The following is a 23,255-nucleotide window of genomic DNA, read 5'->3' on the forward strand; positions in this document are numbered from 1 at the left end:
CAAAGACCGATTGAATCATGAAGCAAAGAATTAATAACTAAATCACAAGTAGAAAATGTTATGCAGATATTATTGGATAGATTTTGGTGTAGAAAAAAATGACAAGAAATGAAAAATGAAAGTTATCTGGTCTTTTTCTTTAAAGAGTAGCCTACTGCAGAGCAGCAACACTGACAAAGACCATCATCACCAATACTGCAGCTAATACAATGATCCAGGAGGAAACTTGAAAAAGCAGGAAAAATGTGACACTGATCAAAATGAATACATCAATTATTGATCAAAGAGAAAATGCATACTACCACAATGCATTGTTATTGCATCTCAGTTTCTCACCATCACTGATAATCTGACGTCTGCTGGACCTCAGGAATCGTCTCCATCACCTCTCTGTGAGGAGCAGAGAGCACTCGTGCTGCACATCCCACCTGTGTGCTGTGTTTACGTGAACCTGAGAGCACAGCTGTAGTGGTGACAGTGAATGTAGCGTTGGTGTTGGACACACTGACAGTGTTGTACTGTGAGAAGCTGAGGTGTTGTTGTGAGAGTGTTACAGTGGGAGCAGGTCGACCAGTGGCTGAACAGGAAACAACCCACTCTTCAGTAGAGTTTGACTCTCTGACATCAACAACAGGTTCATGCAGCTCTGTGAAGGATCAGGAGATATAAAATAAGGAGTATATTGTTAAAGATACATTGACTTCTAACACATGTAACGCATTAAGGTAAAATTTCTTACCATAAGGATGTGTTACACGATTTATAAACCCCAGTTTGTTAATTATTTGTTCATTATTCATAACTATATACTTAATTTTTTAAAAATTAAGTGTTTTTGGTCAAATGGAATTTCTTTTTGGGTAATTTTAGCCCCTTTTAGCCCTCTGCCAAAATGTTTTAACCTTTCTGTCTCTAACAGTAAAACATGGTTCCTTTATCTTCTGTGTCTGGTGTGTTGGTCAGGATTAGCTAGCTTGGCAAAAAGTTCACATTAAACAATTAAAGTGTGTTACTGTGAGGTGTGTGTTCGTACTATGAGTCACAGCTCGAGTTTTCTTGCGGGTGAAGGTTTTTCACCTCGCTGTCATTCTTGCATAAAAGTGTTTGACCCCTTCAGGAAAAAAAACGAAATTTGGGATTATTTTTTGTTTTGTTCATTGTGTGTATTTGTTTCTACTTTTTACTTTTTCTTTTACTGTGTACAGCACTTTGGTCAACCTGTGTTGTTTTTAGACATGGTTATTGATTGATTGATTGATTGATTGATTGATATGTCTTTTATTAAAATACAGCCTACTCCACATCCTCCAAGTTACAGAGAAGAGGAACCATCTGGGGTGAACTTGTGCACTTGGTATTGGCTGTCATGGTCCCTGTGCCTCTCCGGCTCGCTCATGTTGGCCACAGGTTTGTTTTGTTTTCTCTCCTGCTTCCCTGGGTGGAGCTCATTGTGGGCTCTCACCCTTGGCCCACGTATCTGTGGTGATTTCTACACCTGTTGCTGATCAGGCGGCGTCCCCCTTGCCTATTTAACGCTGCGGCACGGAGTATTCGGCACTGGAATGTTGAACCTCCCATGTTCGTGCTCTCAGCTCTCCTAAGACAAACTCTCTCAGTGTTGTGTGGCGTATTGATCTAATTGGACTCTTTGTGTTTAGATCTCCCCGGAACTGGTGGCGGACCCTGACCTGTGATCCCTGTGTGTGTCAACATAAGTGGAAATTGGAGCGAGAGTGGCTGTGGAGAAGCGAGTGTGCATAAGAAGAGGAGTGGCGGAGTTTGGGCCGAGTGGAGAGCGAGTGTGGATTCCTTCCCCTGGAGCCCTGAAGCCCTGCCCCATTCACTGTATATACACATCACTGTGGTTTCCCTTCTGTGTTAATAAATTGCCAACCCTTTGCTTGCCAGAACGCTGCCTGCGTCTGAATCCATCTGTTAGCCCTGACATTGGATACCTGGAAATCAGTGAAGGGACCATTAATGCTTCAACTTGTACACAGGTTTGAGAGCAACCACCCAAAAGCTTCTGCTAATAAACACTAGTCTGTGTTTGTGATGCAAATGTTTCTGGCTGTGTTCACAAACATTTAGTAAGGTGAGTGAGGAATATTAATACTTATTATTAGATCATTAGCAGACTGTAGAACTTGACTGCACGCCAAGGTGGCAGTTCAGCCATTTGATTCATGTTGCAGCAGCTCATGAGTGAATGAACATCGTGCAATAAAAATACTTCTAGAAGTAAATTTTTGCAAAAACGTACATTGTGGAGGAATGTAGGGAAGACACGAGGGAGCCCAATATTTTACTCAAACGTTAATCGCTGCATCACACAACTGAACATTCAAAGCGCCAAAACCTAACCCTCTCACTTCCCGTTACACTGGGTACGAGTGGAGCTACCTGGTGGTATGTACTTACATTTATTTAAATTTACTTGAGTAGGGTAGAGTCATGCTAATGACCTAATAATTTTATTCAGGTGTGTTGCAGCAGAGATACATTTAAAAGCTTCAGGACGCTGGCTCTCAAGGCCTGGAGTTTGACACCCCTGCTTTACACAAAGATGGGTTAAATCACAGTGCAAAGAATGAATGAATAAATGAAATATAAAAAATAAATAATTATTAAATAGTCTTACACATCAATGTCATTGGTTGACTTTTGAAGTATTTGAATCCTTATTGGGTTCCCTGAGTGACAGAAGGATTAAAACACTTTAAAATCAGTACTGAAAATATGTGCAGACATTACTGGATAGATTTAGGGTTAGAATCAATAACTCACTATCATGTTAAACGCTCTTAGAGTTCAAACCTTCGTAGAAACATAAGTCCAGTATCATGGAATGAAACCTAAAGGTGCATTTGAGGGTGCAAAACGTTTCGTCGGCATTGTTGTGTTTGTTTGGGAGAAAACGTACAAACATACAGTGCAGCACTTCAGAGTTACACTGCTAGCGATCGAAGATTTATGTAAATTCGACAAGCTAAACGCATTCTGTACTGTACAGCAGGAGTCCCCAACCTTTTTGCACCACAGACCACTTTAATGTCAGACGATATTTTCAGGGAACGACCTTTAAGGTGTCGCGGATAAATACAACAAAAGAATAAAAAAAGAAACTGTGGTATTTTGTAAATATAATAATAAACGTGACTTGAGCTGTGCGCCAACAACAATGACAGTGACATCCTCCTCTCTGCTTTTTAATGCTCTCTGGTCGCTATGGTAACGCGTAAATAGTTCTTTCAAAATAAGACACACAACTACAACCATACATTTCACACCGGAGGATCAACTCTCGCGGAACGGTACCAAAAGACTCACGGACCAGGACCAGTCCGTGGGCCTATTGGGGACCGCTCCTGTACAGGAGACACTGGATTAGATTGATTGACAATGGTCTACAGCAATCAGAACGCACAACGCGATGTACTGTAAAAAAAATAATAAATCAGCGAAACAGCAAGTGTCACTTTTGGCCACGAACAATTTAGGGGATTTTTCTGAACAAACCCAGAGTGTTAAAAAAACACTTAAAACCATTTTTATTTATCAGCAGCATCAATAGTAACAAAAACGCAATTTAGTTTTCGCTGTCAAAGTCGATTTAACTGAAGTTACGTGTTTCCGGTTACTGTGGAGCTCCACAGCGGCTGCAGCCAGAAGCTGTTTCTACAGGATCCTGATGGACACTCAAAGCTTTTAGAAAATGTTCTCATTAGTTGTTTGCAGCAGAATATCAACCGATGTGAACCAAAACAACAAAAGTGCTCTGCACATGTGTGTGAGACTACAGATTCTAGAATCAGAACCGCTGATTTCATTACTCTGAACTTTTAAAGGCAGGTTTTGTATCTGAGAGCAGGGACACTTGCTGTGTTCAGTGTGACTCGTCTCTGCAGAAGGTCAGGGCTCTGATAGTTGCAGTTAGCGGGTGACTTACTGGGCAGGTGGATCCTGAGTGTCTGTGGGAGTCAGGGTTCATTATGGTCCTGGTTGATTTAAACTGTACAGGCACATGTGTTCAGTGCCATTCAGCAAACCAGCAAACAGCCGCCTCGCACACATGCGTGTGCTCAGCAGCACCATAGAAGAATTTAATTCACTTGTTAATGACTTTTCTTTTCAACAAATCAACAACAGCACAGGACAAAGGGGGGTGGGTGGTGGGGTGTTGAGATGTAATCAGATAAATCTGGAATATTAACTGTGATAACAACAATTATCCTAATAGATCTTCAGCTGCTTGTTGGGAGAATCTGGGAGAGGAAAACTAACGTGAGCACAAAGTGTCTGAATGTTTTCCCATCGTCACTTTCCACAATGCACAGAGGACAGGGCTGGGGTGATGTCAGGATGTGACGAGACTATAGTGAGTCCAACTGTTGTGTTACACAGGTGGAAGTATTCAGTCTGGCAGTGTGAAGCTTAAACAGTGTTTTTAACATCACTTTAGGTCCAGCTGACATAAACTTATCACACTCACTGGTAGAAATCAAAGAAAGCAAAATGATGCGTCCAACAGTCTGTTGTCATGCAAGCGTAACACCAAGTACACAGTGGTAGCCTAACACTTATTGTGTGCCCTGTAGAGACTGTGGTATGGTTGTCATAAGGTTGCTACACTGTTTGGATTAAACGCTCCTTAGCAGCAGGATCGATATTGAACAGTGTTGTTTCACCGCCTCCAGCTGACACGCAGCACCCCTGCACACAGGCAGACACACAACCTCTTTCCTCACTACGACACATGTAGCTGACATTCACAACAATGCACAGCACTCAGCAAAACTCCAATGTAAAGAAAACTGAAGTGTTACACAGTTACCATAATCGTTAACCTGCTTGGTGGGAATTTAACATGCTCACGATTTGAGATAATTAGCTGTTATCATTAAAGTGGACATGAAACGCTACATGTATGAAGGCTAATTTACACCACTGAGCCCTGCTCTCAAAGGTAACGCTGTCTGTGCAGCTCGATTTAAGAAGTAAGTGCTTAAAGTTTAAGTTTATATAACACGTTTACCGACATCAGCATGTGATGTCACTGGGTTGGTTAGTTTATGTTAGCTTACTAGTAGCTCGGACCATGCCTCTCCTCAGCCAGGGCTCAGCTATTGCCCATTGTTGGAAGTGGGTGGGCCCGAGTCCCTAACGCCCCATGCAGGACTTGCCAATGAGTCTTGGTACTATACCATGCTGGTATAGCCAGACCTTGAATTTGCCTGGTATGCCTGAACCTGCATCTTATGTAGCCACTCTACATCGTGCTCCTGCAGTGGATGAACTCTCATTCCCAGCCCGCTGGCACAGACTTTCCCGGGAAGGCTGAGGAGAGTGATCCCTCCTACATATTCTAATATAAACCATAAGCTTTATTATTGTAAAATGGAAGCATTAACTAGCTGTGTATATCATATTATCTGCAATCATACTGGTACAAATTCTTACGTGATACAAAACTGTCGTACTGAGATATCATTGCTATAGCAACACCAGGTGGTTATGATCCCTAGTGCATGTAATTAAGAGACAAGCCTGGGCATGTCTGGGAGTGAGAGCCACATGTGTCAGTCTGCAGTGGAGCAACTTCAGGAACCTCCAACAATCACAGTGCTCTGCAACATATGCAAGAACCTGTTTCAGCCCTTCAGGTGAAAAAACTGTGCGCTACAGTCAGGCTGTGTGTGACCCAAATGTAAACAAATGACTCCACCAAGTGTGGCTGAAGGACGTCATGTGACAGGAAGAGCAAACAGTGGATGAAAGTTACTGATACAGTACATGGTGCAAGACCAAAGCAGCAGGTTAAAAAGCTCAACTCATGACCCAACATCCCAGGTAGAAGAGAGTCTTCAGTTTTATTGTGAAAATATTGTGCAGGTTCCTAAAAAGTCACAAGGTTAAGTTACTTTAGTTACTGTTTAACAAAAGTTTCCAGGCCAAACTACGACTGTTTCTGTACTACATTTGACTTATTCTGTGTTGCAGTGCCGTGCCACTTTCACGCTGCTGCAAACGGCGCTGTGTCATCAGTGACAGTAGCTCATTGGAAGCAATCATGGGATGCCCTTCATTTAATCAAACTTAGAAATGCTGCCGAAAATATCTTTTTGTGTAAATGATCAGAAACATTATTACCACAAATCTTCTTAAAGTATCACTTTGAGCCTGTAAACAAACGGGCACAGCCCTGGTTTATAAACTTTTACTTTGAGTCGGTTCAGAAAGTTGAAGACGTCGTAAGAGAGGCTGCAAAATCATTTTGAGATTGAAGAACATGAAAGAATCATGTTGTTTTCCTGAGCAATGAGAACAATTGAAAACCAGAGCTGTAAGTCAGCTATGTAGAGTTCGAGATGTGTGCGTGTTCCCTTTGAAAGTCAGATCTCCACATTTGCTGAGCTTTACAGTACCAACGTCACAATTAGGGCTGGGCCATATTATACCGTTCACAGTAATACCGGTATAATGTTGGGCAACGATAGGAAAATGAAATATCGCGATAGAATATGAGTAAAACGCGCATGCGCAGTGCCTTTGTTTTCATACGCACATGGCCGATTGTTGAGTGAATCAGATGAACCAGAATTGGTTTGTAAAAAAGCGGCCGTCGTTATTGTCGTATTTGTCGGACTAAGATGCTCTTAAATCTGGGAGTAATCTGGGTCCTAAACTCTGTATTCTTCAGGTCAAACGAACACTGCAGCATCACTGAGAGTTAAAAACTGTCTAAATTCTTTCATCTTTAATAAAACGATCAGCATTGCTGCTTTACCAGGTGTAACTATGAAGTTTAACTTCCAGGCATCCATGAAAACAAAATTTATTACATTTAACGGAGTTAGAAGTTAGCAGGGAGCTAGCGGAAGTTAGCTCGCTAGTTTCGCTAGTTACCTAAGCATGATATTGCATGTTCTGACAGAGATTTCTGAAAAAAATCAAACGTACAATTCTGCTATCACTTCCAACATAAATGAAGACAGGAAACTAAACAGCAGTGACGTTTGTAGGGTTACTGAAGTTGGGCTAGCTGCTATATAATGATGTGCTACGTGATCGCTAGTGACACAGCTATGTTAGCATAACATAAACAGTGAAGCTGGAGGACGAACACTAACACTTTTCCACTTATAAAAGTTAACGTTCCTGATAGTTAGAGACAAATGCAATCGCATGGCAGGATGCTGTAAACGGACCAAACTTCAGTCAGGAGAACAGCTGAGATAATCCATCCACAATACGAGGTTAGTCATTAATATACTGCAACAACATGCAGCTGCCAGAGAATTCAACATTAATGAATCAATGGTACAGAAGTGAAGGAAGCAAGAAGAATGAGTTTAATAAAGTTTGATTTATCTGACTGCTTTGTTTCGCTTAATGTGCCTTATAATCCCATGCACCTTATGGTCAGAAAAATACGTACTGCACACTGCAGTTTAATGTTGCAAAGCACCTCTTTTTAACTTCAGTGGATATTATACATGGTTATGCTCAGGATATGTCAGCCCATTTCTACTGGAAATGCCTTTTGGTTAAAGTTTCAGCAAGGAATTTGCATTTGCACTGTTCCATTTTTATAAAGCTTTAATGTACATAAAAACCAGCTTCTTGTTTAAGTGAAAATAAATGGAAGGTTGTCTTTTTGCGCTAGTAATGTTGTGGAGTTGTATTTTGTCTCGCATCAATTATATCGTCAGTTATATCGTTATCGCAAATTTTCAAATATATATCGTGATAAATATTTTTGGCCATATCGCCCTGCTCTAGTCACAATCTGCAGCTTTCTGCTTGTATTCCTGAGGTTTAAACTGCAATGACTGAGGCTTTATTGAACTGTTCCACTCAGTGCTTGGCCCGCTGCAGTCAGTGATGCAGGATCTGCACTCGGACGACGACGACGTGGATTCAGACACGGATCGAGCAGCACACCTCGCACACCACCAGCACAGGTTAGTAGCCCGAGGGCAGCTTTTCGAATGGCTGAACCGCACACTAGTTTAGTTTCATAGAGCTGTGTGCAGACATTGGTAATGAATTCCTTCTAACCAGGATATTGCTATTATGAGGGCTACTTTGTATCTCACATGTTTGTGCAGTAGAGCCAGCCTTTAACAACAAACCTGTAAAATGATGAAGAGCCGCTATTTAAATCTTGGTTAAAATTGCTTGGGACAGTTTCTAAAGGTTCTTTCAACGTGCCTTTTACTAACTTTTCAAGTATTTCATGTAAGCTCTTTCCAACTCTCTCCACCATCCTGTTGGTGGAGGCGTGCCGTCAACCTTGGCCAAAAAGCATAACTTAACCAGATCGTCTCCGTCTCCAACAGTTGACCGTTTTTCTATCATCTATGCCAGGGGTGGGCAATTCCAGGCCTCGAGGGCCGGTGTCCTGCAGGTTTTAGATGTGTCCTTGATCCAACACAGCTGATTCAAATGGATAAATGACCTCCTCATGATGTCTTGATGCTCTCAGAGGCCTGGTAATGAACTAATCATGTGATTCAGGTGTGTTGACCCAGGGTGAGATCTAAAACCTGCAGGACACCGGCCCTCGAGGCCTGGAGTTGGACACCCCTGATCTAGCAGGCCCCTCCCTGACACTGATTCTGCGAGAGTCATCTTCCTGTTAAAGACCGTCCTTTGTCCCCACTCTCTCACATGCTGCTCATGGGGGATTTTTCATTGTTAGCGGTTTTTAGCTAACAGCTGAGACAACAGTTTTAATGTCTTTGTTTTTTGTGACTTCATACTTAGGATTAGTTTAAGTGATGGCAGCAGAAGTGACAGCTCCTCCCATTCCCCGCTGTCGTGCAGTGAGGCCCCGCCCTTATTAAAGTCTACTAATAACAGGTAATCATATCAGTAATATACTGGCTTATGTCTTAGATCAGCATGATTGAAAGCCACAGTATCCAGGTGTGTGCGTGACCCTGGGTGACTCTTTGCTCTTCTGTCTGTCAGATAGTGGAAGTAAAAAGTCCCACCAAGCAGAGCAAGCAAGACAAAAGCATGGAGTGTGATAAGGTGAGAACGAGTGTCTTTGGTTTTTAGATGTGGAGTAGACTAGTAAATATTCTGAAATATAGAAAGTGTTGTTATGTCTTGGGGTTTGTTACCATCAGCCACTGCTACATCATGACAGCCGTGTTTGCTGTGTGCTTTTCAGGTTTACCTGGATGAGCTGGTGGAGCTGCATAAAAGACTAATGACACTAAGAGAAGGTCACATACTGCAACAGGTGAGCTGATGTCAGCAGTGTCCGATACGTCCATCAGACGCAAACCCACTTCTACAAAGTTTGGGATCCGTGTCAGATGTAAAAACTGAATTCAGTGATTTTCAGATCTCAGATTTTATTCACACGGTTTAAATCGACCAGTTGAGGAAACACGTTAGCGCAGGTCGAAGCTCTCTTCTGATTGGCCAGCTGAGAGCGTGCTGTGCCTGCAGCAGATGACTGCATAAAGAAATCTGCTTGTTTAAAATAAATATTAGACCTTAGACGAAATAATAATGATGAAGTAGTAATGTATAACAATAGTTAATAGTTGCAGACTTTACTTTGACCCAGCCTGTGCCCACCACTCTCACTGTCTGTCTTGCAGATTGTAAACCTGATTGAAGAGACCGGACACTTCCACATTACAAACACTACGTTTGACTTTGACCTTTGCTCTTTGGACAGAAGTACAGTAAGGAAGCTGCAGAGCTATCTCGGGACGTCCTGAGGCACATAGCAGTTGGGTGCTGGATCCGAGCCTCTGACTCGTCCTGTATCAGTTCCAGCTGTAGTTGGCGTGTCTAAACCTCACAGTGGGTCCAGCCTGCTGCTTCGACTCCCCCGAACAAAGAGTTCACCCTGCTGCAGAAATCGGGGGTAGATGTACGAGATCAGGATGTCAGCAGGCAACAATCTGAAAGCTTGATATGAAGGGTTGGTGGGTGGGAGTGATTCTGCTGCCATGTATGTTGTTGTTTATCGTGACAAGTGCATGATCAACTTTGCCTTACAACATTGTACGTCTTATTTATTAAATTTAATTTGCAGGTGTGTGTGCGTGTGTGTTGGGTGGAAAAAAGTGAAACAGGACTTTGAAGAGCTCTATAAGGCACAAGTCTGACCAGTAACACTACTCTGCTTCGGTCTCCGATCAGATATCCGATTCATTCATTTCCCTGGGATCAAACAGCGTCCGCACAGATGCATCTCTGTTGTTCTGTTTTGTTGTGTGCGACCTCACAGTTTGCAAAGACGTGTGAAATATGAAGAAGAATCCAGCAGGAGGTCTGGATACAAAGTGACACATCACGGCGAGCGTGCTGAGTTGAGAGCGCCGTCGTCTGAAAACTAAAAGTTGAGAAGTTTCTCCAGTTTGTTCTGGAGTTAAAGCTTTAAAAAAACTTTATTTGTAAGTGTGTCTTTATTAAAGCCACCTTTATGCAAACTCTGAACTTTGAATCCACTGGAGCTTTACAAAAATCTTTGGCCTTGTCTCCTGCTGAAAGTGTCCTTCCTACATAGGAGTGTAGGGAGCACATTAACATAAAGGTCCTTCTGAGAATAAAGTGGAAATGTGCAGATTAGTTATTGCAACTAAACCTGATCCTGAAGCATTTCACCAGCTCACAGTGCAGCTGTGGCACTTAAAACGACTGTAATTGCCACATTTCAGTGTTTTTCTCTAAAAAGATTTTTGACTTTATTCTCAAAATGATCGACATTGTTTTTTAATCTTACTGTGGTCCTGTTACTCGGCTCTACAAAGTGAACTCATTTTACCAGCTTTAAATACCAGATGAACTCATGTCGGCTGCTTTAAAAACCTGTTTAATGTTGTTTAAACAGCAGGGCATGAATGGCTGCTCGCCTGTGCTGAGCACTCATCTTTGGTACAGGAGAGCTGCCTCTCAGGAGGTCCTGCCCACTAAGCTTTTGCTTCTGATCGCCTGCCTAAGCACAGATCATGGGTTCAGTTGGTTTAGGATGTTTGTAGACAAAGATCCACTAACACGTGGAGTCATACAACCGACCCAAAACCTGCAGGAGGAACCGTTAACAGGTACTCTGAGGTGTGGATGTGTTTCACCTGTTAAATCAAAGCTCAGCATGAGACGAGGCCTTTCTTGGAGTCGCCACAGGGACACGTGACAGTCTGATGAGGATGATTTCGTATTTTGAGGATTGAATGAACTATAAATGTTCTGTATGATGTGCAGATCGCACACATGTGGATGAGCTGGTTTTTGTATGTGCGTCTGAAGTAGCTGTGTACACTGTGCACAAATTGTGGTGTCAGGCCCAAAATGTTTGCTGTGTGCATCTTACAGCAGCCTCTGATCATTAGTTCAAAATATCAGCTTTTAGCTCCACCTAGTGGTAGCATGTTAAAACTGCTGCACAGCTCCCTGAAGTGGGAAATCCACAGTTAAATGATTCATCTCATCTTTATTCACTGCTTATATTAAGTTAATGTGAATGATGCATACAAAGCCCTGCCTTTGGTTCAAGCAGACTTACTCCACGATTCTGTGACCATCGTTACCCCCAAAGTCGATGTGTTTGCCTAAAAATATGTAAAATGTTGTTTCCTGGTTAAAGCAGTCACAGGACAGCCCTCCGTAAAGGAAGCTAAAATAGACTGATTGCCCCCTATTGGCTGTTAGTACAGGCCGACAGCTTCACCCTTCTGTACTACACCTTAAAATAATATAAACTCATTAATAGCACTAATAAAAATGTGATTATCTGACCGGTTTTTGATGTGATGCTTTATAAACAGTGCGTTTCGTTATGGCTGACAGCTGCAGAGGCCCCTGTTTAGATTACAGTAGCTGTTCTGCATCCTTAAAACTAACCTGCCTGTTCCAACAACAAACTTAAGTAGTGCAGCTGCTAAACTGTAGTGATGTACTCAGAGCCTGGAGACCCAGACAGCGCCACTGGTAAAATCAGTTCCCTCGTTTCCTACAAGCTAAACAAGCAAAAGTAGTTTTGGGTTTTTTGGACTTCCTTCATGTTCCTGCAGCTGGAGGATTGGTACCTTCTGTATTTACTTCCATAACTGAATCTGAGGCCATGGTCCTCAGCAGGAAAAGGGTGGAGTGCCCACCCACAGTGGGCTGATCTCTTAGATGGACATTAACACCCCCCACCCCTCGTCAGGTTTTCCAACTGCTTTGTGGATAAGACGTCTTGGACGATCATCTTGGGTGTTGCAGGAAACAGCGGGATGTTTCATCCCGGGGATGGAGGTGCCATGTTTCTGCTGATGTTCTAAATGAGCTCATCTGCACAGCATAGTGGAAGCATGTGCTAGGATCATTGTAGTCTCCCCTTCATGCTACCATTGCTACTGCTATTGTAATCATTTATTTAAACTGCATTATCTCTGGTGGACACGATAAAGGCTTCATTACGAGCCACGAGGGTTTTGTGTTGCTTTTTTAAACTAAAAGGGAAAGTCCCCACTGAGACTCCTTTAAGCCATTCTCGCTTGAGAAAATGTAGCTGAGGGAGAGGAGCTGGGTACAAAGGAAGACTGGAACCGAGGGGTGGGAGAACGCTTCAGCGGTCCGGCAAACACTTCCTCCAATAAAACTGGGAGACCTTCAAAATAACCTCCCGCAGAAGAGACACAGAGACATCGACTGTCACACTGGCATAAGGCCAAGGAAGTGAAAAGCTGCCCACCCACCAAACCCCACCCTCACCTCCACACAAACCTCTGCACATGATGACACATCTGCCCTTCCTCACTCGTATCACTGCCTGCAGCTGTGAAGGCAGGCTTCTTGGGGAAAACACACTTCCACACATAAGCAAGTGCAACTGACTGATTTCATCGTAAATTGTAAACAAAATAAATATTAATTCATTTAAAAAAGTGTTCTTTGAGTTTCCTTGGCATATTGTTTACAAACAAGCACAGCGGATTTATCACTGAACACAGTAGCAGCTCGATCTGCATGTTTACAAACCCTTTGTAAGTAACCAAGTTCAAGCAGCCACATACAGACTCATCAGACTTTGGCTCAGTGACGTGAATCCGTTGAGATGAAGCCTTGCAGATAAAGATAAAGATATCCAACATCAATAACACAGTTCCTTGAGGACTGCAGTGCTAATAGGACCGATGCAATGAATGCTACTATCATCAATTTGGTTAAATGGTTAATTACTCTAAGCTGGATAACTAAGCTAATAAAATATTAACCGATGCATCTCAAAGTTGGGACAGGGCCATCTCTACTGCTGACCATGAAACAGAGCTTTTGACCCACTGTTAGTTTAGTTTTCAAATCAAATCAAATCACTTTTATTGTCACATCACATGTGCAGGCACACTGGCACAGCACATGCGAGTGAAATTCTTGTGTGCGAGCCCCACAAGCAACAGAGATGTGCAAACACAACAACACAAACGAGCAAAATACAAGAATGGCCAACCTGAAACTAATAAATATATGTACAATATATAATAGTGTATGCATTTCTGGATGTGTATACTAAATATTTTCCTACGTGTGTGTGTGTGTGTGTGTGTGTGTGTGTGTGTGTGTGTGTGTGTGTATGCACATTTTTACAAATTAAATAGTAAAAAAAAAAATAAAATAAAATATATAAAATATACAGAGTGAGACATGTGCAAAACAGTGGCATTACTGTACAGTGTGTAGTGCATAATGTTGAAGTTCCAGTAGTGAAGCTGAGGTGTCTATGAAGTGTTCAGCAGTCTGATGGCCTGGTGGAAGAAGCTGTCTCTCAGTCTGCTGGTTCGGGACCGGATGCTGCAGAACCTCCTTCCTGATGGAAGCAGTCTGAACAGTTTATGGCTGGGGTGACTGGAGTCCTTGATGATCCTCCCCGCTTTCCTCAGGCACCGCTTCCTGTAGATGTCTTGGAGGGAGGGAAGCTCACCTCCAATTATCCGTTCAGAGCACCGCACTACTCGCTGGAGAGCTTTGCGGTTGTAGGCGGTGCTGTTGCCATACCAGGTGGTGATGCATCCAGTGAGGATGCTCTCAATGGCACAGCGATAGAAGGTCCTGAGGATGCGGGGGCTCATGCCGAATCTTTTCAGTCTCCTGAGAAAGAAGAGGCGCTGCTGCGCCTTCTTCACTGTTTTGTTTGTGTGTACTGACCACGTAAGATCCTCAGCCAGATGTACACCAAGGAACCGGAAGCTGCTCACTCTCTCCACAGCAGCGCCGTTGATGGTGATGGGGGTGTGTACTTCTCTGCACCTCCGGAAGTCCACTATCAACTCCTTTGTCTTTGCGACGTTGAGGGTGAGATGGTTGTCTTGACACCAGTGGGTCAGGGCGCTGACCTCCTCCCTGTAAGCCGTCTCATCACCGTTGGTGATAAGACCCACCACTGTAGTGTCGTCCGCAAACTTCACAATGATGTTGGAGTTGTTAGTGGCTGTGCAGTCGTAGGTGTAGAGTGAGTACAGGAGAGGGCTCAGTACACACCCCTGTGGAGCACCAGTGTTCAGTGTCTGTCAGACAGGAAGCTAAGGATCCAGCTGCAGAGGGAGCTGCTCAGTCCTGGATCCTGCAGTTTCCTGTCCAGCTTCAAGGGAACGATGGTATTGAATGCTGAGCTGTAATCTACAAACAGCATCCTCACATACGTGTCTCTCTTCTCCAGAAGAGAGACACATGATGACCACGTTTTGGTCATCATGTGACCTGCAGTCAGCTGAGGCTGAAGCAGTGATGTGGTCACTCAGTGAAAATGCAACATCCAGATGAACAGAATACACATGCAGGGATCTCAGCTGAAACGTTTGTTCTACTGTCCATAAAATATGGAAATATGAAGTTTTACATTTTAGAGCGTTCCAGCTTTTCTTGGAATTGAGATCGTGTCACGTTATGGCATTTATTCACCTCAAACATACAATATGCACATTGACCCACACAGAAATAACTGCAAAGTGAAGATAATCAAAATTAATGAAATCACAAAAAAAAATCAGGTTCCAGCTCACGAATAGTTTTTCCTCCTCAACTCATTCCCGTTTCTCCCAGCGGGGAAGCTGACAACAAAGTGAAGACCACCAGAGTGTACGTGGCCTCTGTTTGCAGAGGGATCCTCGACCTCCCAGCCATTGTCATCAAATTTGCAAAGAGCTGCCATAATTCAAACACGTGCATGGATGCTATGCTTTTGGCTCGCTCGTGTCCGTCATTTCCCCTGTGGCCAATCATGTTGGCCTTCCTGTTGCTCTCCTGTGGAATTCTGGGTGGGGGGCATTCCTGTCTTCCTCCCTCCCCCACCCTTTTGCTCACAAAATCCATAAGAATTAGCTGTTCAAAAAATTCAATCAAGTTATGTAAAGGACAAAAGCAAGCAGACTTCAAAGGGGCTGGATGAGGAGACATGCTGCATACAAAGGCTCCAGACACTTCTTTCAGCACTCAGACCCCCTGCACCAGCAAAACGGACCCAGCCTCTTGGAACAAAGCCCGGTCCTGAACCTGGTCTTTGATTTCAGGGGTCTTGGCACTGCTCCTTCTTTGCTTTGTTCGTCTTGATGGAGCTACGCTGTGTAGCAAACCGTGACCCCTGCAGCCCACCCTGTTTGCATGAGGCAGCACACACAGTCATACATGCAGACAAAGCCAAACTTCCTAAAACAGGAAATAAGAAGAAAGCTGATAAGGGGAAAAAACCAGTGTGCTGACAATACAGTCTCATCTCTCACAGATTACAGGCACTGTGAGTGTTGCTGCTGCCTGTTCTGATAAATTAGTCATGTGTGATGGTGCATCTGAACAAGGAAGCGGGAAGGGAAAGAAAAACCAAACTTAGAGTCCCCGCTCTCCTGGAAACCGCCTCATTGTCTGTGTTGTCCAACGCCGCATTTGTTTTTTAGCGTGCCAGTTTCTACTCCATTCTCAAGCTTTTATAAAAATCTAACATCGGATATGTTTATTTAATTTACTGGGGTTGTATTTGAAGAATTACTTGCAGTAAGTAACTGTGCACTTCTGGAAACGAGAGGCAAAAGACACAAGCAGTCAGCTGATCCAAAAACAGCTACAGTAAGTACAGCAGGTCAAAGGTAACGCAGGCTCTGCTTTGTTTTAGCTACTTTTACAGTTCAGCAAACTCAGACTAAACCAGGTAAATCTCAAACTGACTGTTTTATTAAGGTAGAAGTCCACAAGATGTGAAAAACAGCACAGTTTTTACAACACAGCTACCACCATGCTAATGTCTGCAGCCTGTTAGCAGCCCAAATGAAGCAGCAGCATTACTTAACAATACTGTGGTAATGAGCATCGACTATAGTTTGGGCTGACCTGACTGCGTTTGTGTGTTTGTAGGGACAGAGATGAACAGGGAGACAGAATCAGATGAATTTTTCTGAGTGCATCCTCCACAGAGCATACACAAGAAGAAAACCATAATCATTTGTCCTCACTGTAAACAGAAGCTAAACTAAAACCACTGCAAAAGAAAACATCACAGTGAAACAGTCCAAGGACTGCCCACGGGGGATCTTATCACAGCCACAGAACACAGCTTTAAATTGTGTAATTTAAGTGATCTCGATAGCTGTGTTTTGGAAGTTCAGTTAACGCTAGAAATGTGTTTTGGACTTTGTACATGCTCTTTGGAGTTTGTACGTAACCACTTTTTTTACATTAGAAATTCCTTTTGTGCATGATTTTAATAATAAATTAATTAAAGCAACAAAACAACCTGAAGAGCCAGTTGGGAGCCGAAAGAGCCGGCTCTTTTTAGTGAGCCGAGCAGAAAGAGCCGGTTCTCTAAAGAAGAGGAGAGTCCTGGCCCCTAGCCCTGCCAGTGTTGCAGAAATGATGAGGATGATGATACAGCAGCAGGTGTTCTTCTCTGCATGAGTAGCTTAATGTTGTTCGTGTGTAATGTACGTTGAGTAGGCTAACCACGTTATTACATTAATGCACATAAGGTGAACTAGCAAACACCATTGTACCATGCGGCTGTCTTCTTGTTTGATGGCAGATACTCCCTTCACCCTGGCCAAAAAGGCTAAAATGACCAAAGAAAAAGTGGAAAACAGCTAAACATGAGAGGTTTAGGACAAAGTTTGTGTTTTTTCCATTGTTTAAGCACTGCTTCCAGCCAAGAGTGATACCATATATGCCCCTATAGCTGCAGAAAAGGCTAACATTGTTATCTTTTTACAAAAAAACAGCTGAACATGAGAGGTTTTTGGACCAATTTTGTGTTCTCCATTCTTTAAGCACCAGTTTGAGCACCGTTTAAGCACCGGCACCGTTTCAAAAGTACTGGTTTGGTACTGGTATTGGATAAGACCTAAACGATACCCATCCCTACATGCTACCAATCCCAAAGTGGCAAAAAGAAAGGGAGAAAACAGGAGCTTTCTGAACAGGTGGGAGAATATGATGAAAAAAATTAATTTAATTAAATTAAAAATTTAATTCAGAATGCTGCAAATGCAATTTTTATTTAAGAAATGACTTCAACTGATCTGTTATTTAATTGGAAATTTGATTTTGCATGTGTGCAATATTAAGTTTATATTAGTTTTATATATTGTTTAGTATTAAGCTTTGCTTGTTCCATATTTCGTTTTTCAGCAAAACTTGTTTGAGTCCATAAGAAAAGATTCCTTGTTATATTTGGAGGAAGATTTTTTTTCAATGATTATTTGATCCAGTTATGAACTGGTGCAGAACTGAAGAAGCTTCTCGAATGAGAGGTGAAACGTCTTCAAGTAACTTAAAGAAGTCCAGACGCTTTTCTTTGCAAGCTCCTTTGATCCAGTTATGAACTTTGGCCCACTGTGTATTTGAGTTTGACACCCCTGCTTTAACGCGTAAAATGAAGTGGCAAACCGTCCTGGCTTTATAATTATGATCTGTCTTTCAACAAATATTTAATTTATTACTTAGTCTCGCTGATACTCGTGTAATTTTAGGAGGCGATTTTAATTGTGTACTTGATAAACTCTTGGTTAGATCCAATCAAACCTCCCAGTTGTTTAACGCTTCGACTGTTCTGAATAATAATATGTTGAGTTCTACTAACCTGTTGATGTTTGGAGACTGTGTAACCCCACTGGTAGAGATTACTCTTGTTTTTCACAAGTGCACAAATCGTACTCCAGAATAGATTATTTTTTTGCTTGATTCTAAATTGATGTCTAAAGTTGTATGCTCAACTTATCATAATATCTTGATCTTGGATCTTTAGTCCTGGACTTCTGTGGTACGAAACAACTGGCGTTTTCACCCGTCACTCCTGTCTGAGACATCCTTTTGCCGATTTATGACAACTAAAATATCAGAATTCTTGGAAACTAATGATAAACAAGACGTTTCTGATTCGATTCTATGGGAAACATGCGAGGAGAAATTATTTCTTTTGAATCCTCGTTAAAAAAAGGACGCCAGAAACGCCTGTTTGAAATAGAAGCTGAATTAACACAGTTAGAACAGGACCACAAGGCCTCCTCTTGTCCCTCTTTGTTTCAAGACATCATTAAAAGGAAGTTTGAGTAAACCACAATTTTATCTTGTCAAGTAACAGATCAGCTATTTAGGATCAGACAGAAGCATTTTGTGTTTGGAGATAAGCCCCATAAGCTTCTTTCTCGGCAGCTGAGAGGCCTACAGGCTAGTAGGGCTATACACAAAATAAAATCAAGATCAGGCGAAATTTTAATTAGCCCTAAAGCTATTAATGAGCGATTTAGAGAATATTATGAAGAGCTCTATATGTCGAAATCTTGGGGCAATATTTCTCATTGGTTTGGGAAGCAGGATCTCCCGACAATGAATGACGCTGCAGGAGAGGCTTTAAACTCAGATATTACTGTTGAAGAAGTTTCGAAAGCTATTAAGTCATTCCCCAGTGGAAAGTCCCCAGGCCCAGATGGGTTTGGCATTGAATTGTATAAAAAATACTCTGAAAAGGTGGCCCTGCGTTTATTGAGAATGTTTAAGCATTCTTTCCATACTCAAGCATTCCGCCGTGCGCTAATATTTCTTTGTTATTGAAAGAAGGAAAGGATGAAACAGAATGTTCCTCTTATCGACATATTGCTTTGTTGAATTTGGATATGAAAATTTCCACTAAAATTTTGGCAAACAGATTAAATAGACATGTTGGATCAATTATCCATCCGGATCAAACTGGGTTTGTCCCCCAGAGGTTTTCCTTCTTTAATGTTTGAAGATTGATGAATGTTATGTACAGTGTTGGGTAAGTTACTTTAAATTAGTAACTTAGTTACATTACTAGTTACTTATATCAAAAGTAACTCAGTTACTTCAAGTTACTCATTACTTTCAGAGTAACTAGTTACTAGGGAAAGTAACTTTGGTTTTACTCAGACTTCTCTTGTTAATGTGTTGCTTCTGTAACTGGATACCCAGCATTGCCAGTCTTCTAGCTTGCTTACTTGCCACACGTGCACTGTGCCACCTACCAATAGAAAGGAAAAGATAATGTGCACATTTCCAGGAGAGAAATCCCACGCTTGGACCGTTGTTGGCCGCTGCATGATTCATGATTCTCACTCGCTTTTGCAACTTTGTACTTTTGTGTTACTCGCAGCAACAACTCCACCTCATTGTTAGTCCATTTAAAAAAACTCTGCGCTTTTCAAAGAGACGTTTCTAAGAGCCGGGAAGTAAATAAGCGGCAGACAGAAATGAGGCAGGTTGAATCGTCTTGCGTTTCACGCATGCGCAGTACTGGGACGTAAGAGTTTCAACCCTTTCGATGTGGATGCACAACTCTGTGAAAACAGCTGAAAACACTAGTGTGGACGCGGAGTGTTTTCAGACAAAGACGCCGTTTTCAAATCTATCCGGGCTGGTGTGGACGTGGCCTCAGTCTGGAAAAGACGTGTTTCTCAATCCCACAAGCACCACTGTGAGCCTGTCTGCTGCCAGCTGCCGACTGGGGGACTTGTGTCTGTCAGACGCGACACAAAGTGTGATTTTAGCAAAGATTATTTAGTTTTGCAACATAAGAGAAAGAGGAATTTGGTGACCTTGGTCCATGAGAAGTCCATAACAAATAAGTTGGATATGGATGACTCTGTAAGAGTGTTTTTGGAAAGGTAAACAGGAGACTGTTGTTGTAGAGTGGACCGAGGAGAAAGGAGAGTGGAGCTGTTTAGTTGCAAACAGACTTCAGTCCCTTGCGAAACAAATAAGTTTAAAGCATGACAAAATCTGTTTTGTTCAAGAGCTGGTGATTTTTTTTTTTCATTACTATGCCAACCCGTTTTAGTTTTGTAAATATTGGCTATATTGAGAAGTCTTATTTTAATCTTACTTTATTTTACAAATTTATTTGAGAATTAGGCCATTCAATAAAGATGGATTTGATGTTGTTGGTTGTAAAGATCTGGATGGATAGTTTAATTTATTCTTTATTTTCTTTTTTAATTCTATTTTTGAGTTTTATTTTTTAAGACTTGGTGAACTGTATTTTTTAAATAACATCGCCTACCCTTTTTAGTTTTGTTAATATTAGCAATAGTAAGATGTATTATTGCTGGGCTTGGATATATTTAATATAAGGCATCTAATTAGTGCTTTTAGTTGTTAGTTGTTGTTTAGTTGTTGTTAGAATCTGATGATGTCATGGTCCTGGGCCGGTGACCCAGCGCTTTAAGTTTATTATTATCATTTTCCAGTTTATTATCATGATGATTATTGTTGTTTGAGTTCTACGTGTTATATTCGGTCTGCATCTGTATCTCTGTCTGTCTATGGTGTCACCCCGTCTGTGTGTGAATCTGTCTGTTTAGTTCAACGTCTTGTCTCCCTGTGTCTGAGTTTCCTGTTTTATTGTGAAGGTCTGTGTCATATGTCAAAGTGTTCAGTTTTACCTTTCTCCTGTCTCGTTAGCCTAGTTCCTCCCAGCTGTGTTCCCCACCTGTGTTCTCTGAGTGTATTTAAGTTGTGTCTTCTGTCATGGTAGTTGCTGGTTCGTCTGCGTCATTTCCCTTACGCCATTCTGTGTTTATGCCTCCGGCTTCCTGGTCATTGTAAATAAAGCTCACCCTCCACTTAAGCAGTCTGCATCTTGGGTCCGTTATTTATCCGCACGGCCTGCCCCGGCAAACCGTGACAGATGAGGAATATTTTGGTTGTTTTGTTTTTCTGTTTTCCCCCTGACGGATTACCACCTTAATGTGGTCAGGGGGTTTGCGTGCCTCGGTGACCCTAAGAGTAAGACCAGCCTTCAGGTGGGACACCCAAGTTGGTCTAGTCTTAGGGTAGAGGCCTGACAAAGTGCAATTCAGTTACATGACAAAAACAGTTATTAAGAACACCCCACCCAACCCCACCCCTTTCCTGCCTCCACTGCCACCATTTGCCCCCTTTCGGTCTGCCCCCTTATATATGCTTGTCTAGAACCGGCCCAGGTCGACTATGACAAGTTGCTCCGTTTGGTTTCACTTTTTTCATAACTCCTCCTATGAGGTGTTCAAGCGCCCCCAAATTTAATCAGAGCACCTCTAAAAATACTACTACTACTATATTAATACTAGTAATAATACCACATGTTAGTATTATTTTCTGGAATTATCATTAAACATTATATTTTCTTAACTTGCCTAATGATGACATACAGGACAGATGAGAACAAGTTTCATATGCAGTGTTTATGATGTCATGATGTTACAGTGCGCTCACACAGAGGCTGGTTTGTCATTAATCGCCTAATTAAGACTTTCTTTGCTGTGGCAGAAAGACGATGAAGAGATCAGGTCATGGCACAAATCAGTGATGCAGATTTAAAACACACTTTAACTGAAATACAGCAAAAGTTCAAACTGTCCTGATAATACGGCGACGTTGCTGTGACAAAAAGTTTTTATCTGTTCTCTAAATAGCATCAAAAACATTAGAGATTATTAGCTAACTCTAACCTTCTGATCCACTAGTCTGCTTGTATTCAGGGGCTGAGAAGCTGATGAAATTTATTATTTTAGTTCGTTAAAGATTTCTGTTCCTACTCTGATGGAATTGGGCTTCAGTGTTTGTTTACAGTGCAGCTCCACATCCAGGCAACAGCAGGTGAAAATGATGTTACCTGTCAGTGTCCAGCTGCAGCCTGTGTTCAATATTGTTATAAACTGATGTGGATCAGTTCGTGTCTTTTTTTTGTTTTTGTCTTTGTAAATTCTGTTTCACTGCAACATTGAACAAAGCCTGAGAGAGCAGGATGAAGACAGCCTTCAAGCATCAAACTTTAAGCGTGAGGACATTTCAAATGCAACGTTTCTATCAGCTCAACAAACATCAGCAAACACACAAACTCTTCATGTGCAGTTTGTGTCACAGTGAGTTGTAGCTAAAGGTCCAGCTGCTGTATTTCACAGGGAGGGGGTAAAGCTCACATGTAACATTTAAAGCTCAGTTTTTAAATCAAATATTGGGTCTGTACATGTGACATTATGTTTTTTCATATTCTGAAACGTGCTGCTAAACAAACTGATGAAGACTAACTGTGTTATTTAAAGGTTGCATGCTGCTGCAGGATAAACAGGTTAGTTTGCTGCACTGTGATGGATTTAAAGTACAGAACAGTGTGTGACTGTGGCGCTTAGATTCACTGAATTCCACCTTCATAGCAGCTGAATAGTGTCTAATCTAAAGACAGCATAAACAATTTACTGTCAGTGTAGAGAATGGAAATCAGCCTGTTCAACTCATAAAAACATCAGCTGACATCTGGTTGAATTCACTTGTGTAAATCCACAAAGAGCAGCAGGTCAGCTGATCACAGCCTGTACATTCAGAAAATCCACTGGAGCTCTGAATAGAAATGATTGTGATTTGTGATCTTTTCCAGGCACTGAGCCATTACAGCTGATTTTAGGGTTCCTCCACCTGCTGAATCCACTTTAACTCCTGACTCCTCATTTTCCTGTTTAGGGACAAAGTCGCCCTCTACAACGTAGGCAACAGAAAATAGAGCCCTGTTTTATTTTCCTTCTTTTTCTCTGCTCACGAGGCAGAACTCAGCTACTTTTTACTGTCTTACACTGAGTACATTTCAGAGCCTGTACTTTTTCACTTTTACTTAAGTAAATACATTGAATCAGTTTTACTGGAGCATTTTTAACACAGGTTTCTGTACTTCTACTTAAGTACAACGTGTGTGTACTTTTGCCACATTAAAGTCTCCCTCTTCTGTGGTGCCGCCTTAAGTCTTCTTTATCATGATCTTTTTCACCTCTGAGGGG

At 42.0% G+C, this 23,255-nt stretch overlaps 2 protein-coding genes across 2 annotated transcripts in view; both read left to right on the plus strand.

Moving 5' to 3' along the window:
- The window catches only part of LOC146634429 (protein NLRC3-like), a 219,527-nt gene that overhangs the window by 86,996 nt on the left and 109,276 nt on the right, over window positions 1-23,255 (plus strand). The window lies entirely within an intron of this gene.
- LOC146634431 (protein AF-9-like) lies at window positions 7,885-9,743 on the plus strand. Its single transcript, XM_085377832.1, has 5 exons — window positions 7,885-7,964; window positions 8,770-8,862; window positions 8,973-9,039; window positions 9,182-9,253; window positions 9,621-9,743. The coding sequence occupies exons 1-5, from the start codon at window positions 7,885-7,887 to the stop codon at window positions 9,741-9,743; spliced, it is 435 nt and encodes a 144-aa protein (XP_085233958.1).

Source organism: Diplotaxodon limnothrissa, linkage group LG3, assembly GCF_057381915.1.
Source record: "Diplotaxodon limnothrissa isolate DT_005_m linkage group LG3, D_limnothrissa_male_GT1.1, whole genome shotgun sequence".
NCBI lineage: Eukaryota > Metazoa > Chordata > Actinopteri > Cichliformes > Cichlidae > Diplotaxodon > Diplotaxodon limnothrissa.

What these genes read in the sequence shown, in the direction of transcription:
- LOC146634431 (XM_085377832.1), top strand. Translation starts at nt 7,885, where the DNA reads ATGCAGGATCTGCACTCGGACGACGACGACGTGGATTCAGACACGGAT. An exon ending in CTCGCACACCACCAGCACAG is followed by an intron (nt 7,965 to 8,769) that starts GTTAGTAGCCCG and finishes CTTCATACTTAG; the next exon opens with GATTAGTTTAAGTGATGGCA. An exon ending in AAGGTCACATACTGCAACAG is followed by an intron (nt 9,254 to 9,620) that starts GTGAGCTGATGT and finishes TCTGTCTTGCAG; the next exon opens with ATTGTAAACCTGATTGAAGA.